This window comes from Diaporthe batatas (assembly GCF_019321695.1).
Source record: "Diaporthe batatas strain CRI 302-4 chromosome Unknown Contig00002, whole genome shotgun sequence".
NCBI lineage: Eukaryota > Fungi > Ascomycota > Sordariomycetes > Diaporthales > Diaporthaceae > Diaporthe > Diaporthe batatas.
In genome coordinates, this window is record NW_025408549.1 from 3,620,575 (window position 1) to 3,637,119 (window position 16,545).

A 16,545-nucleotide genomic window follows, 5' to 3' on the forward strand; every position below is an offset into this window, starting at 1 on the left:
CGCAGGCGGTTGCACCATCCTGATAACCACACAAGCGATTACTGTCGGTGCCCCTTAAGTACGTGCTAGAAAAATCTTCCTGAATATTGTTTTACAAGACATTCATTGGTGGCTCGGCACCTCAGGAACAGGCATGCCAAGGAGCTTGTCTATCCATGCAGAAGCGGGTGCCCCTGGGCATTCAGATATGAAGCCGCGTGGGAAAGACATCTCAGGTCCTTTCATGCAGGTGAAATTAATGAATGATACACGTAGCACGGAATTCCGGTTAATTTGTACCACAATATAAGAATGGCATACGGCTAAAAGATTGTAAGTTTGTCATATAAAATGTAACGCCATTCCTGTACCTGTGGCCACCCGTACGTGCTTATATCGTGACAAGTTTGCATCTGATCAAGGTTTATGAATCCCTTCAGGAAGCTGAGTACAAGTCCTGGAACTGGAGAATGGTTAGTCATATCCCATATCAATGTCATTGAGCTATCCCTGGGATTAGGATGCCCCAAATCTTTGATATACTCGGTGTTCCATGACCGTCTGCTTATCCGCAGCCCCTAAGGCAAGTACATTTCTTTGAACTAAACGGTGATGTTCCTCGACGCCTCGATAATGACAGGGCGGAATACCTCAAGCAGCCTCTTCCACGTGGCGCTGCTCTCTGGATCCGACGTATCCCCTTCCGTCGTCAAGGTGGCGCGGTTCCCGATGACGACCAACCCCGACCTCGCCCGTGTCAGCGCGACGTTGAGGCGGCGCAGGTCTCTCAGAAACCCGATCTCGTGGTGTTCGTTGCATCGGACTGTGACGAGAATGATGATGTCGGCCTCGCGGCCCTGGAACCCGTCGATGCTTGAGACTTCAACCTGGTGAGATAGTCCGGAAAGCAGACGCTTCAAGAGCTCCACTTGCTTCGCGTACGGGGTCAGCACGCCGATGGACAGCTTTCCCGCCTCGGGCTGCGTCTTCTGCTCCCCGACACCATGTGGGCCTGCTGCCGCTACAGTACAGAGCAACCTGCAGACCTCAACACAGAGATTCGCCTGGCCCTGATTGCTCTTTGACTTTCCTTTGAAGTCCTCACGTGCCGCACACTCGATAAATACCGTTCGTGCTCTCTCGGTATTCCTAAGATGGGATGCTGAGTCGGACTTCGGCCATGGAAAGGCAGAGTCAAACAGTGGCCTCGACTCTGGAGTGATGCCGGTGCGGAGCTTGCCGTCATAAAACTCATCCGAGCTAAAGTCGCAGATGGCCTTGTGCATGCGATACTGCGTGTCCAGCATAAGCCTAGATATGAAGCTAACGCTGTTCTCCGACATCTGTGACTCTCCAGCCTGCCCAATTCCGGTAACATCGGACGTGTATAGTCGCTCGAAGAGCGAAACATCAAAGTCCACTGTCAGCGCAATTTGCTGTACTGTTGGTCGAAGTTGGACATGATCTCCGACAAGAATGGCCCTCGAGCAGCCTTTGACCAAGGGCACCAGAGACGCGGGCTCTGTTTGCTGCGAAGCTTCATCGATGATGACAATGTCGAATTCTTGGGCTCGCAGAAGGCCAAGACCTGCTCCGATACATGTTGTAAAGGCTATTTGGCAGCTCTTGATCTTCTTCTTTGCCTGTCGGACGGCAGCAGGGCTCGCATAGATTTCCTGGCCTGCAATAGCATCACAAGTGAATTCCCTGAGGTCGTGGGCCACTCTGCGAATCTGAAGAAAATATAAGTATAGACGTGTTTCGTAAGGCAGCTAGCTATACTCACATCTGTGGAGACACGCAGCGGAAATCTCTTCTCTCGATCCTTACTGCCGGTCTTCGTGATGTATCTGCGCATAACATTGTCCACCGCATTGTGGGTTGGGGCTGTGACTAAGATTCTACTCCCCTCGAAGTGGACCTGCAGGGCTCTGATCATCTCCACGATTGTTTCCGTCTTGCCTGTCCCTGGTGGTCCCCAAAGACAGGTCAAAGATGACTTCAAAGCCGTTTTTACGGCTGCGTTCTGGCTTTTGTTCAAGTGTGCCTTGGGTAAATATTCAGGTGGTGCAATATTCAATGCCGGGTCCAGTATCACAGGAGGCAGTCCGAGGATTTGCTGTGCAATCCCGCAGCAGGCTTCAAACTCAACGGCAAATGTGCGGATGGCGTCGAAAGTCGTCTTCGTGGTGACAAAAGGGCCGCAGTTCTGCATCTTCCACGAGCAATCTCGAACAAAAGGAGGGGGCGGATGATAGCATACAAGCTTGGCCAGCCCTTGTTGAGAGTGTATGACGAGGGCGTCGATCGAGTATGGCCTGCCCACCACCACGTTCGTCGGAAGACTTGCCGCAGTCAGACGAACGTGGGCTGATGTTTCCGGCGTGCCACCTGCGGCATCAATCCTGAACGGTATTTCTACCATCGCGTAGCCGTCTTCCTGTTCGTCAAGGAGTCTGATCTCAAGCAGATCGTCCCTTGTTTGGCACTGCTCCGCAGCCTCTCCGATATGGTCCAGGGCGTTTGCTATTAGATTGCGCACAAAATGCTGGACCAACGGCGGCTCTCCAGGAAGGATCCGTGTAGCTTCAGGCTCAAGACATCCGAGGAGGACATCCAACGCCACCTCTGGAGATCTTACCGTCAGCGAGATAAGCTGTACGAGATCTGCAAACTCAGAGAGACTCATAAGCTTAACAGTCGAAAGGAAAGATCGTAGTGGCGTCGCAACAAACTCCTCGGCTTGATTCGCGGACAGAATGAACGCGCGGAGTATGTCGAATGCGGATCGTTCGAGCAAGGCGGCTATTGCCTCCTTGTACACTCTCCCCTGCACCAGTCTGCCAAAGGCAATCGATAAGTAGGGGGCACGTGCAAGAAAGCCCACCATTTTCTGGAAAATGGTGCCTGAACCTTCTCGCTGGGGTACATCGTCTGCCAATTTTGCGAGAAGGTGATCATAGCACCGAAGGAGCAACGACTTTTGATCACGCTCATGAAGCCATGAGAACAATGCCTCAAATCTGTGGATTTCTCCAAGTTCAGCAAGGCCAGAAAGGTCATTATGCTCCACAATCTGAGCAATGTATTTGGGCTCTTGGGACCAGTCTCCGGTACTCATTGCCGGGATGGCGTATTCCTTGGCATGTTGGTCGAACAAGGGCAACTTCTCGGCAGTTTCGATATATTCCACCCAGAGGTCTAGGTTCTGCATCGACCTAACATCTCGATTGGAGATTATGTAGATTTCCTAGCGTCTCGTCAGCTTCCGCTCTGAAGAACGACAAAGTTTTCATGCAATAGCTATCTCACCGAAGCAGAAATGCCATTTCTGTTCACTCTGCCAACATGTCTCTGGAGGCCCTTGCTGAATTTGTCAAGCGCGATACTCGCCCTGTTGTCAACATTCAGCCCACTCTCTATTGTGGAGTGTTTCTGCCGCCTTCTATCTCCTCGGTCTTCGGTGCTTCGATATAGGCTGTCATCAGAAGCTCCGCGATTTATAAAGATCCACGTATTCGCACGCCGGTTCTCAAACAGCTGGAGGCTATTCTCGTCGCAGTAGAGGCGGTAATTCTTCTTTGTTGGCAGCACAAGCCGACTCTGGGTTTCTGGCCCCTGGGAATGCGGAAACGCAAAAACTCGGACACGGTCGTCGACGACACATTCCTGCGACGGCTCCACCTTTTGTGGTACGTAAATGGCGAGTGTAAGACGATCATCCGCGCGGAAGACAATAAGTTTCCGGTGAAACAGATGCAAGGCCCTGGCCGCACGATTAAGGAACAACGCTTGTCTCTCCCATGAAGAGCTGTACAGGCGCTGCCATCTTATCCCGGGATGTTGCAGGTTGAATTGACGCAACTCGTCCTCTTGGAGCAGATCCGATGAGCACAGAGCATTCAGCACCAGACTCGGTGTGTGGCTCGATGGTGGTAGTTGGGCGAGGATCCAAGCCTTCTCCTCGGCGGACATGACGTTAAAGTCAAATAGATGAAGGAAGTCATCGATGGGAGTATTGTGTCTGTTGCACCACTTCAACGCCAGTCTCATTGCTTCGAATTCCGACATTGCAATGTTGTCGCGAGCTAGAAGAAGCTCTAGTGCACTGAAATCATAACCATCCCAGATTTTCGATTCGGAGGATTGGTCATTTATCAATAACTTAGCGGCATCGTGTAGCTCATCAAGAATGAAAGGAGGGGTATCGCCAGGCTGGGGCCTGGGGACGATTTCCAGCTGGGGTGGGATTTTGATGCGGTTACCGTCGACGCATTGGGAGAATAGGCGATTCAACTGCTGACATTCCGCACTCATCGGGCCAGACACTCTCGCCCAGTCAAGGTACAGATTCTTGACCCGTCCCAGAGAGGCGTTTGTGTATCTTGCAAAATACACCAGGCGATCATCGTCAGAAATCGGCCTGAACATAACGGGTTCACGAACGCCTGGGTACTGCGCTGATTGCGATAGCGTGCTTGGTATGAGGTCTCTGTCCCAACAGACGAAGACTACGCACAGATGGTATGGTTAGATTCCGGCGATATGATGTGGCTCGAAGCAGGCTTACAGGTATCGCCATCCAAATCACCACCTGACATCAGGTCTGCGGCCGGTCGTTTTCCGCGTGTGGAGAAAACGATACAGTCCACGAGGTGTGCCAGCTCGGGCTTCGCAACAACCCTGAACTTCTGTAGGTCTCCAGGGTGCAAGCATGGATTTCGCGTCACAAGCACCTCCGTGTTCTCCAGAGCACGCGGCATACCGTCCCCATCCATGGTGACTTTGACAGCGCATTCCCCCTCCTTCAAGACATCCCATGCATCGCAGACTCCGAAGAGTAGCCTTGAATTTGGGATGAGAATCCGACACTTTTGCTCTTCTCTCTTGTTGAGCATTTTGTCATATTCGGTATTGACCTGGGTTCGTATCTTATTCCGGACTGAATCGAGTGAATCCATGATGAGTCTCTCAGCAATATCGGGCATGTTGATGGAGCACAAAAACCGGAAGGCGGCTCGTGGGGTCTGGGTTGCCTCCTTGAGAAAACAGAAATGCTCTTGTTGCTTCCTTAACAAGACTTTTCGATCTATGCCCAGTGCGGAAAGCAGCAGGATCACTTCGTCGTTCAGAAAGCCATAAGTATACGGCTAAAACCATCACAAAGATGTTAGTAATTACTCAGACTCGATACATCTGTTCAGGAGCATACAAAACGTTTCTTACTTTGGAGTATTCCACCACTGAGAATGAACAATCATCACCGCCGGCGAACTTTTTCATAGATTTTCTCAATTTCAGCAGCACACGCCCATCGGTCATTCTGGGATCCACCGTGACAACGCCTTTGTAACCTCGGTATCTGATCTGAAGGACCGAAGGCGTATAGCGTTTATCCCTAAACACGACTCTCACCTTGGCGGCGAGCTCATGGGCAAGGCGCGGTGAGATCAGGCCGCAGCCGTCAGTGAAGATGTAGTCGGCGGTCTCGACATCTGGAATGTCTTCACATCTATCCGGCTTCACGATATTGGCCATCTGGGCAACGGAGAAGAGAAGGCCAATGCGCTTGGCCTTCTTGGCAACCGTTTTCATTTTGGTAAATTCTCCCAGCGCCTCAACCTTTCTAGTAATCTCCTCCTTCCGAGCAGCGAAAAGGAAGCATGTTCGGGACTTCAACTGACTGTTGCTATGGCCATAGAAGTTGTAGTGTATTCCTTGGATCCAGATGCCAGCTCGGAGGAGGCGGGTGGAGTATTCGCTGCATTCTTTAGGGCTCGCAGGCTGGAGAGACTTTTCACTGTTTTCGAAGGAGGCCTGCCGACTTGGTGGCTTGAACTGGGCTAAAGAGACCAAGAGGAACTTGCACAAAGGTTCTCCGCTGATGGCCCGATTAAGTCTAACGGGCTCCAGCTTGAGTAGTATTCTCTGCTTCAAGCCGTCTGTGATTAGTGATATTGCCTTGACGAGTCGCTGGCTTTCCAGCACTTGGGGATTCGGCAGATTTGGGACGGTGAATCGCCATTCCCGGTCGTCCATGCGTATAGAATCCTGCAAGACAAACGTGAAGGATATCAAGGCCTGCCCGTTTGTTGGCATTGCGGCGATGGCAGAATAGATCTGCGTGAATGAAACCGGACAGGGCGAGTGGAAAGAATACTGATATGGGGTTGGAAGCCGGAAGTGTCCCTCCAGACGGGGATAGCACTCGCGGCCTTTGACACTATGGCGAGGAGTGCCAAGAATAAAAATTCCAAATCGATGCGGAGACACCTTGGCATCGGTATGGAGGTCTTGGCATCGGCATGGGTGCTGGATATGTAAAGAGCGGGGTATAGCCAGCCTCTTGATGAGGATCTCTATCAAATGCCCTGTATTACCACACGTGCGATAGGCGGTCGATCGGGTCCTATTCGTTCGGATCAGCACACAAATGCAGCTGCCTCCGGCGGATATTCCGCCCATCCAATTAGTCAGTAGTTTAAAGGGTGGTGAAGTCGTGAAGTAGAGGAGTCCAGCCGGCCTCACATCAGTTACCAATGCATTCCCGGATCCAATCTTCACGATGGCAGCCACCCCCATCCCGAATATCTATGTTATAGGAGCCCAGTGCACAGGCAAAACTACGCTAGTCAATGCTCTTCAACGGCACTTCAATGATGATCCGGATTTCGAGCACAACGCGCCGCACATCATCTCAGAAGTCGCCCGGAAAGAGCTCAAGAGGCACGCCTTCGCCACAGACGATATCCGATCTTCCCCCGATCAAAGTCTCGCTTTCCAGAAGTTAATACTGGCGGCCCAGGTGGTCTCCGAACGATCGGCTCTACGGGAGAAAAGGTGGTTCGTGTCTGATAGGTCCGGCGTCGACCCTATCATTTACGCAACGAGATATGTTGGACTCGATGCCGCAAGATCATTACGTGAGTCCGCCGAATGGGCCGAGCTGCATGGCAGAATGGCGAATTCTGTTGTTGTTGTGTGCGAGCCTGGCAACTGGTTGGTAGATGATGGCGTCAGGCTCATGCCAGAGCATAAGGAAGATTGGATCCACTTTCATGACATGTTTTGCACCTTTTTGGACGAAGTTGGGCTGCAATATCAAATGGTGCCGTGCTTTATGGAGGACCTGTCTAGCCGGGTGAGCTTCGTAGTGTCGAAATGGGCGGTCCAAGTCGGCGGACAGAGTAAAACATGATCCACTATTAGAGCCAGGGTATTTGAGTGTTTACGACTGTATGAAGGGACATACTGCAGCTCTTTTCTTTAAAAAAAAATGGTACTGTGATCGGATTGAAAACGAAACCTACTATCTACCATACGGATTATCACGATTGTCATTAAACAGTCCAAACAGAGATTGGGTGTTATTTGGAGATTGATTCCCTGCTACTTTTAGAATAATGCACACACTCTTTCCTGGAACTGCACACACTTCGTTTCCTGAACCTAATGATACCTTCTCCTCTTCGCTAGGTGCTGAAACTTGATATTCGTGTTGATGCCGTGCATGATCTGAGTATGGTTCTGAAGGTGCTTCTTGTTGACCAGTGTCACCTGGCAAATGGGGCACTGGAACACTTCACTCTATTCATACGCATCCAGATGAGCAGGAATGAAATGGCGGACAAGTGTGTGCGGATTGCTGTCCCTTGCAATAGTCGGCGTAATAGGGATCATCCGCCCCGAGGGCCTCCGGCTTTGGCCACGCAGATGTAGCACCTCAGCACCTTCCCGAAGACGCGGACTAGTGTCGAGCGCCGCATATCTTCGGGTTTCTGCGGTGGTGACTTCGTTGTGCCGTCCAGTTTCAACCGTGACGGTCCTGGCTTCTGCCGCTGTTGGAGCTTTGTCTTACGTGGCTCTTCGAGCTCGCAGTATGTCCTGTTCACAGCGAGCGCATCTAGATTCCAGCTAATTTGTGCATCTGAGTTGTTGAAAAGGGTGGCCGTAAGCGCGTTGAGCATCCTCTGCTGCGCTTGATGACATGGGCAGCCTGGACGGCTGTCTCCTGTTGCCTGCGTGGACTCCCCACTGAGAAACTGCCGCTCCATGTCTTCCACGCCCTGATTGACGCTCCAATCCTTACGGATATGATCGAGCTTCGCCTTTCGAAATCTTTCCAAGTAGGCCCTCCTCTTGGCTTAAACCTCCTTGTATCCTGGAGAGGCCTTGGGAAACCCCTCGAGCACTTTAGTTATCCGTTGGTATTTTGCGTCCTGTTTGAGTTCCTCGCTTTGTGCTTGCGTCAGCTCAACCGGCCGCCGCTTCCTCATAGAGTGGCCGTGGCTGGTAATCTGGTTTATCAGAGCTTCCTGGGGACAAGTTCCCCGATGGATGGCCATGAGGTCCACGCGGAAACAGCGATTCAGATAATTCGTGAAGAAGGTTGCACTCCCGTGGGAGTGGTCCATGGCCGAGTCACGGAGCGCAGTGCTGCAGTTAACTGCCAGAAAGTTAGGACATACGGTGCGAAGAAGATATGTAAAGTTGGAAGGGATATGTGTGAGATCCATCAAGCAGTCCCCCGCAGCCTGAGATACGTACCACTCTGATCAAGATTATTGCCTGCCATATAGTATAGCAGATAGTTTGCCTTGAAATCCGGCAAGTCTGCCAACAGCCCCGATCATCTTGGACATCTTCGACCGGGGTATAGGTCTTGTGCCCATTTGGAGGCTGTCATCGTCTTCTCTGTTTTTCGGAAAACATGTATATCCATGATTTCAGAACGTAGGCCTACTTTAATCAGATTCTCTGCATGCTCTATCCTCGATGTATAGAGAAGTCGTGGGTTGTCATTCAGGATATCTGACTTGCAAACCCGGTGTTGAAACATAATCGCTGGGAGGAAGATGTGGGGACATAGTAGTAAGTCCGGGTCGAAGATGGCTTCTGGTATCGGAAAATACTTGCTTTAAGCAGCATAGACGTTAGCAGGATCAATGGCATCCACGTTCAACATTTGTGCTAGATAACGTCAAAGCCTCTTGGATAAAGGCGCCGACAATCAGAAAGTAGAGGCAAGAAATCCATTTTCAAAGCAGCACTGCATGCCAGGAAGCAACCAGCGGAGACAGGAGGCCCATAAGAGTGGATCATATTTATAATATACGTAATTAAGTATTTAAAAACTTATTATTAAAATGACCATTTTATTAATAAAATAATAAATATAAACTTTTTCCGTATAAACTTTTGTTATAAAGAATAAAAATAAAAGGTTTTATTAATATAAAATTTAATTAATAATACAACATTTAATGTATTAAAATTTAGGATTTATTCAGTATATCTTATATATTTTCTATTTCATAAATATTTTATGATTTCTTAAATCCTTAACATTTTAGCTTTTTTATTATTAAACATCCTTATTTAATTATATATTAAAGTACTACAACAGGAAATTATAAATAGAATAATATCCTTTTATATAAATTAAAAGAGTGAATATTTTTAATATTTTTTTAAAACTAATTGAACTCAATTTTATATATTTTATTTAAAATAGGGATATTCGCACAGAAGAAAACGGTTCCTGCACAAAGTCAAACGGATGGTACACAGATACCTCCGGAATAATGGTTGTCATTTTACTTATTGGAATGTAATTTTAAACACAACTCCGCTCGCAGCAATATAAAGACTTCCCATACCAGGTAGGATCAGAGGGACCTCAGCAATCAATCCGTTTGCTTTGCCGATGGATATGCTTTCCTCATCCTCCACTCCCACAATCTCATCTAGTCCCAGCCGGTCTATGGCGAATGGAAGCTTCCGTGGTGGCGTCCCCGCTGGTGATTGCAGACGCGATCCCGTTGAGTATTCAATTTGAACCGCAAGAGACCTTGTAAAGAAGGTTTTCGCATGGTCGGGGCGTATGATCTGAGAAAATTTCTGACCTTGTTGCAAATGATAGTATTCTTCTAGTGCATTACCACCGTCCTTACAGTATTTTGAAGACTTGCGAGATTATTTAGAGTCAGTGGACTTAATGGGCTTAATGGGATTTTTGATAATGTCGGCAACATCCATACTTTCCATGATACTGTCATCGTGTTTGACGCATCTGAAGTGGTTCGAGTTCTTTGGTGATGAGGTAGACTGGGCGGATTGCGCTCCCTTTTTGCGTTCTGCATAAGGCGGCGAGTCCTGTACATCGCGCTCGACCTGTTGACTATCCCTCCCTGCCATCCTTTCTGTTCTGCATGACAAATTTGAGGGCGAGTGTTGGGACTCGGAATCCGATTTTCTGCGTTCATTGGCTTCCTTGGATGGGCCGGCAGGGACTGATGTAGGCTCCACTACTCTTGCCAGATGCCCAAAGCTCGATTTTTGACCTCTGCTGACGCCCACCGCGCCTTTGCTGTCATTTTGGCACGCTGTTTCGATGCTTTGTGCCTGGATCTGGCTTAATTCGACCTTGCTATCACCTGCCGCAAATAATACACACTCTTATTAAACTATATAATAAAGATAGCCCTAAGTGTATTTATTATGATTTTAGGTAGAAGGTATTTAAATAGTAGAACATCCAAAGAAAGTAAATTTGTCTAGATACGGATCCCGATCTCGTTCTAGCTTTAAGCAACTTTTAGAAAATCACCTTTAAGCTACAACTTATAACTTCATTAAAAAAAATAAGGATAGATAGCCTGGGGATAAGTATACTCATAAAGAAAAAAAATATTTTTATCAAGCAAAGCCATCAGCATGGTCTGAATAAGCTTTACAAGGAGTTGGATATCAACTGGAATATGCTGGATAGCCACATGGAAGGCCTCGGGGCCCTGTTCAGTAAAAAGAGGACAAATTCGGCGTATAATTTGTTTTTAAGGAAGCCATGGGCGACTCATCCTCGGCTAAGGGAAAGAAGAAGGGCAGAGCGCTACCGAGGCGCAAAAGCTTCAGAGAACCGCTAATGCAGGTCTCTGGACCCGCGTTTACAAGCACTATCGTTGCAGAGGCAAGTAATGCAAGCAGGGACCCCACTGCTGAATCTCTTCATCGTCCCAAAAATTTTTTTTGAGTTACTGACTTGTGTGCTTCGCGAAGTGAGGCCGTCCTTGATTCGCTGTTGGTTGGCAAGGGGGCTCCATATCTGGGGAGTTGTCTGACAACTTCAGCCCTCGTCCGTAGCGTCCCTTGAACTCTACGTCTTGTTCGTCTTCCGCATCTGCGTCATCTTGCGAAGCTGAGGATTCCGGTTTGGATGCCCGCAAGCTGATTCTCACGTCCCGTGACATCTGCTGGAGTGACGCGTCGCTGAGGTGGCCTCCAACCTGTCTCGTCATAATTCCAAAACCTCTGTTCTTGCCGTGAATCGTCTTTCCGTTGGTTGAAACCAAGAATTGAACTGTGTCGTCGCCCCTTGCATAGTTATCGATGATGCTTATGTTTTGCTTGACATGACTCTCTGCACTCGAGCAGATGTCGAGACATTGACGAGCTGTGGTCCACTCTTCCTGGAGCCTAGTAAGCTCGGTAGCCTCGACCTTGGAGTTCATCTTTGCGGCCGACTTCTCAATCAGCCGGTTTATCAGCTCTTGCATATGCTTTTCCAATCTGTTAATCGTCTGGGAGAGACGTTCCTTGCATACTTGTAGGCCCTCATTGGTGACTTGGTTCGCGTAATCTGCATCGGAGGAGCTGCAGAGATTCGGGCCTGGGGTAGACTGAAGCTGGATCCGTTGGATATGATCTGCCAATTGCGCGCAGATCTCGAGACATTTTTGTGTGCTCGACCGCTCTTCCTTGATTCGCTGTAACTCCTTCGCATCCGAGTCGGTCTCCGTTACCGTGCGCTCGAAAATGGTCGCAAGCTTCCCGTCAATGCTCTCTAAACGAGCTTCGAGGTCATCAGTAGCTGTCTTGATCATCGCTTGATAGTTTTCAATACTCTCGGCGGTAATAGCGGATTGACGCCTGCAAAATACTAATTTAGCTGTTGTTCGCATGCGTTGGCAGCAGAAAGAGGCTCACAGATTCGCATCGGTAAGGGCAATGTTGATAGTAGACTTATACCCGGCGAGAAGTTGGGTGAACTCGTCAATGCCATCACCCATGTACTGCAACTTCGCCCAGTCGCGGAAGCTAGTACGGTCGTCACCAGACCGCGATGAGCATTTCATTAGCTCATGTTCAAACTCCTTGCATGCCTCGCCGCATCGACGCAGAGGAAGCTCGAGGGCGGAAAGATCTAGTTCAGCAGTAGCATTGATGGTGTCGGCAAGCAAAGACAGAACCTCGCTCAAAGCCTTCGCCTCTTGGGCAAGATCACGCACGCGTTTAGGGTGGTTCCTGTAACTCTGTATGGTGTTGAAAAGTGAAACACTGGATTCGAAGGCAAATGATGCCAAAGCCAGGAGTCCCGAGGCAAGACCTACAGTTTCAGCCATTACGTCAATGACTTGAGCGGTATGAGTGAGTTAAGAACAGATTTGGGTGAAATTTGACGCACAGGCTGGGCTAAGTACTTTCTGGTGGAATGCTTAGGGCCGTGCGGGTCCTATCAGACGTGGGAAATAGCCGCTCATGGAGCGTTGGATTGTGCCGATCCAGCACCCAATCAGGACGCCGTGGAGACCAAGACTCTTCAATGCTCAGCGACGGTCACCCTACCCATACTGACCATGTTTGCCTCATTTCCATGAAGATATTGGTCACTCTTTAAACATTTTGTAACAAATGAGTCATTGATAAGGGTGCTGAGATGATGACTGTGCTACCACGTCCGCTTTCCAACTGCCATGGATAATATGGAGCTACTGCCGGTGGCTCGTGCGCGTGCACATCGCCACACTTCCTACCCCGCTCAGTAATCGTGAGCCGCTTGGGCCGCGTGAGCCGAAGCCATTGAGACCCCAGCTCCAGGTCGCATTCAATATGCCCACATACAATACCCGGAATTCGGGACTTGGCATACAGGGTATAGTTGCATCACGAGACCACCATCAATCTGCAAACTCAACGGATCTTTAAAATTTTGAGGAATTGAACTAATCCTTCACCTTACACGTCACATATATACGACAATATGAACCTGACCATACACTGTTCGACCAAGGACCTGCATTCCCAGATGGATGTATGCACGACTGATTAGGGCAAGAATCTAGGTCTGCTGAGACGCGATTGGCACGCAAACGGCTAAAGCGAATGCTCACCGCATAAGAACCCTTAATTCATGCCATGGGGGTCACTCAGCACGGTGTTTGGATAGGCAAATATTTGGGCTCAACCATGGTTTTGTGTACAAATGCCTAATGATAATAGCAAATGCGCCAAGCAGGCCTGGAAAGAATGACCCAGATAGCAGGACAGAGGTTCTTAGAAGACTATTAACAAAACTTTGTAATATCATCTTACGTCGCAAATTCTAGGTGAATTATGTTTGCCATTAATGATAAGGATGGTATTAGCTGGACTTTATATAACGTCAATTATGAGGATGATCTTAGGGAGATAGGAGCTGTAGTTCTAGGGAGGACAGGGGACAAGTTTCCTAACTAAAAGTATTGCATACTAGTCGTAAAGCCAAGAAATGAAGGAAACGGGGAGTATATATAAGTTGGCATTGGAGAAATTTAAACCAAATATATAAATTGCTTTTTGCCAAATATGCGCACATATACGTGCAAGTATGTATATTAATAGTCTTTAATTTCTAAAAATAAGGTAAGGCTTAGAACCTTTATTAGCTTAAAAATATATTTATTTATTTCTTATTTTTATTATTTACTAATTATATAATTAATTGCCAAAATATATTAATATTATAAAATATTTTTCGCTTAATTAAAAACTTCCTTTATTATAAATATTCTATTAGCTAGCCTTATATAGCTATTTATTTATTTTATAAAATAAGTTTTTATTACTACTAATATTAATAATATAGCTAAATTACTACTATTTATTATAAAAATTATAAGCAACTACTTAATTATAAACTATTATAATTATTTATAATAAATTTTTAAATAAAATATAAATTATATTATTTATTTAAGCAACTATTATTAATATTTTTATTAATATAATATAAAAATAGTTATTTACTAATTTTATAATATAAAAAATTATATAAAACTTAAAGTTAAATAAAATATAAAGGCCAATTATATAAAACTAATATATTCTATTTATAAATAAATAATAATAAATATAATTATTAAATAGTTATAATAAAAACTTTTATATATTTAATATATAATAAATTTTAAATTTTTATTTTATTTATTATTAAATTTAATATAATATTTTAATTAAATTAAAAATATAATATATATATTTAAGCTAAATTTTTTTATTTAATTATTATATTAAGGTTATATTATTAATATAATATAAATTATATAATTAATAGGCTAACTTTTAATATTTTAATTAAAAATAGTAAAATTTGCTATATTATAATATATTTTAAAAATACCTAATAATTAATAGTTTATATTTAAAAGTTAAAAATATTATATTTATTATTATATATAATATAAATTATTAAATACTATTAATATTATAAAAGGTATACTATTAATATAAGCTAAATTTATAATTTTAAAAAATACTTATTATTTAGTATAATTATTATTTAATAATTTTTAGCTTATTAATTTTTATTTTTAACTAATAAAAATAAAATTATATTTATTAGTTTTATTAAAATTATTTTTAAAATTTAATAACATATTTAATTTATAAAATAAAGTTTACTTTTATAAATAAATTTTAAATTTTTTATTATTAAATAGCTTTTTATATTATATAGCCAAATTATTATTATTTTTTTATATTTAAGCTTTTATAGGTAATTATAGCATTTTATATACCTAGTAATATAATTAATAATATAATATTTTAATTTTTACTAACTATAAAAAAGCATTTTTAGGTATATATTATAATAAATTTTATAAATTTAAATTTATATAACTAATAAAAAAGTTAGCTTAAACTATAATAAATATAATAGTTAGCTTTAATATAATTATTTTTTATAAATTTTATTTTAATTATAAATAACATAGCATTTATAATTATTATAAAATTATAATTTTATATTATAATTATAAAAGTTAAATTTAAAATACCTAATATTTTATTATTTTAAGTTTTAAATATAGCCTTATATATAATTATAATAAAATAAAAATAAAAATAATAAAAATAATATACTTTATAGTAATTATACGCCTAACCAATTTAAATATAGGACTATATTTTTCTTAATTATTTATAAAAATTTTAAAAACCTTTATTAAAATAAAATAGCTTAGCCTTTTATTTTAAAAATTATTTTTAGGCTTATTTAAATTAATAAATTACTTTAAAAGGCATTTTAAAATATAATATAAAGTTAGTAATAACTAATTAATTAATAATAAATATACTATAATTAGCCTTTTACTTTACTTAAATATATTTTTAATAAAATTTTAATAGTTTTTAATTTAATACTAATTAATAAATTTATTTTATTTAGCTAGTAATAATATAATATATTTTAGTAATTAATAAAATATAATATATATTATAAATTTAAAAATAAATAAAATAAAATTAATTTTCTTTATAATATACTAAAATATTATAGTTTTTAAAAGGGCTAATATATAAGGATTTTATTGCCTTTTATAGCAATTTTATATACTTTATATTATATTAATAGTAAATTATAGGTTTAATTTAGTAAACTTTTTATAATTAGTTTTTAAAATTGCCTATATAATAATTAATAGAAATTATTATAGCTTTTAATTAAAAAATATAATAAATATAAAAAATAGCTAACTAAATAAAAAATAAATACTTATAAAATAAAGCGTAATAATATAATAATATAAGGAAGCTAAACTTTAAAATACTATTTAATAAAAGTTAAAGTAATAAAAATAACATTTTAAAAAAGTATAAAATTAATTATATATATAAATAAACTATTAAATTTTATTAAAAATATTAAAGCTTTTAAAAGAAAATTATAAATAAAAGAAATAATAATAATATTAAATAATAATATTAGCTATAAATATAATATAAAATTATTAATAAATAAAATAATATAAATTTATATTAAAAATAATAATAACTAAATATACTAGTTTAATTTTATTTAAACTAATTAATATTATATTATTAAAAATATATAATAAGGCCCTTTTTATTTACTTTTATTAATTATATTTGCTAGGCTATAAATTAAAATTAGCTATTAATCCTAATATAACTTTAATTTAAATATTTATATTATTATTTTGCTTTTATTTACTTTTTAATTTTAAAATTAAAACTTTTATATTTTACTTATTTTTTTAATATAATTATATTAATTTAATATATAGGTTAATAAAAATAAAATTACCTTAATATTTAAGTTTAAAGGCTATTAGGCAAGATTTTTTAATAAATATTAAAAGTTTAATAAGGGCTTTATAATTTTTTAAAATTATAATTTTTAACCTTAATTTAAATTTTTATTTTTATTAAATAAGCCCTTATATTTAAAATATTTTAATTTAAATATTATATAAAAATATTTTAAGGTAAAAGCCTAATATTATA

At 41.9% G+C, this 16,545-nt stretch overlaps 2 protein-coding genes across 2 annotated transcripts; both read right to left on the reverse strand.

Moving 5' to 3' along the window:
• Window positions 1-563: 563 nt before the first annotated feature.
• KVR01_001767 (uncharacterized protein) lies at window positions 564-6,078 on the reverse strand (the record flags this gene model as incomplete). Its single annotated transcript, XM_044785799.1, has 5 exons — window positions 564-1,712; window positions 1,766-3,187; window positions 3,292-4,490; window positions 4,550-5,129; window positions 5,206-6,078. The coding sequence occupies 5 exons, from the start codon at window positions 6,076-6,078 to the stop codon at window positions 582-584; spliced, it is 5,205 nt and encodes a 1,734-aa protein (XP_044649722.1). The 3' UTR covers window positions 564-581.
• A 4,558-nt stretch (window positions 6,079-10,636) lies between these two features.
• On the reverse strand, window positions 10,637-12,433 carry KVR01_001413 (uncharacterized protein). The gene is made up of 2 exons (XM_044792189.1): window positions 11,965-12,433; window positions 10,637-11,907 (listed from the first exon to the last, which is right to left on the reverse strand). Exons 1-2 carry the CDS (start codon window positions 12,378-12,380, stop codon window positions 11,013-11,015), a joined length of 1,311 nt encoding a protein of 436 aa, XP_044649368.1. The 5' UTR covers window positions 12,381-12,433; the 3' UTR covers window positions 10,637-11,012.
• Window positions 12,434-16,545: the final 4,112 nt, after the last annotated feature.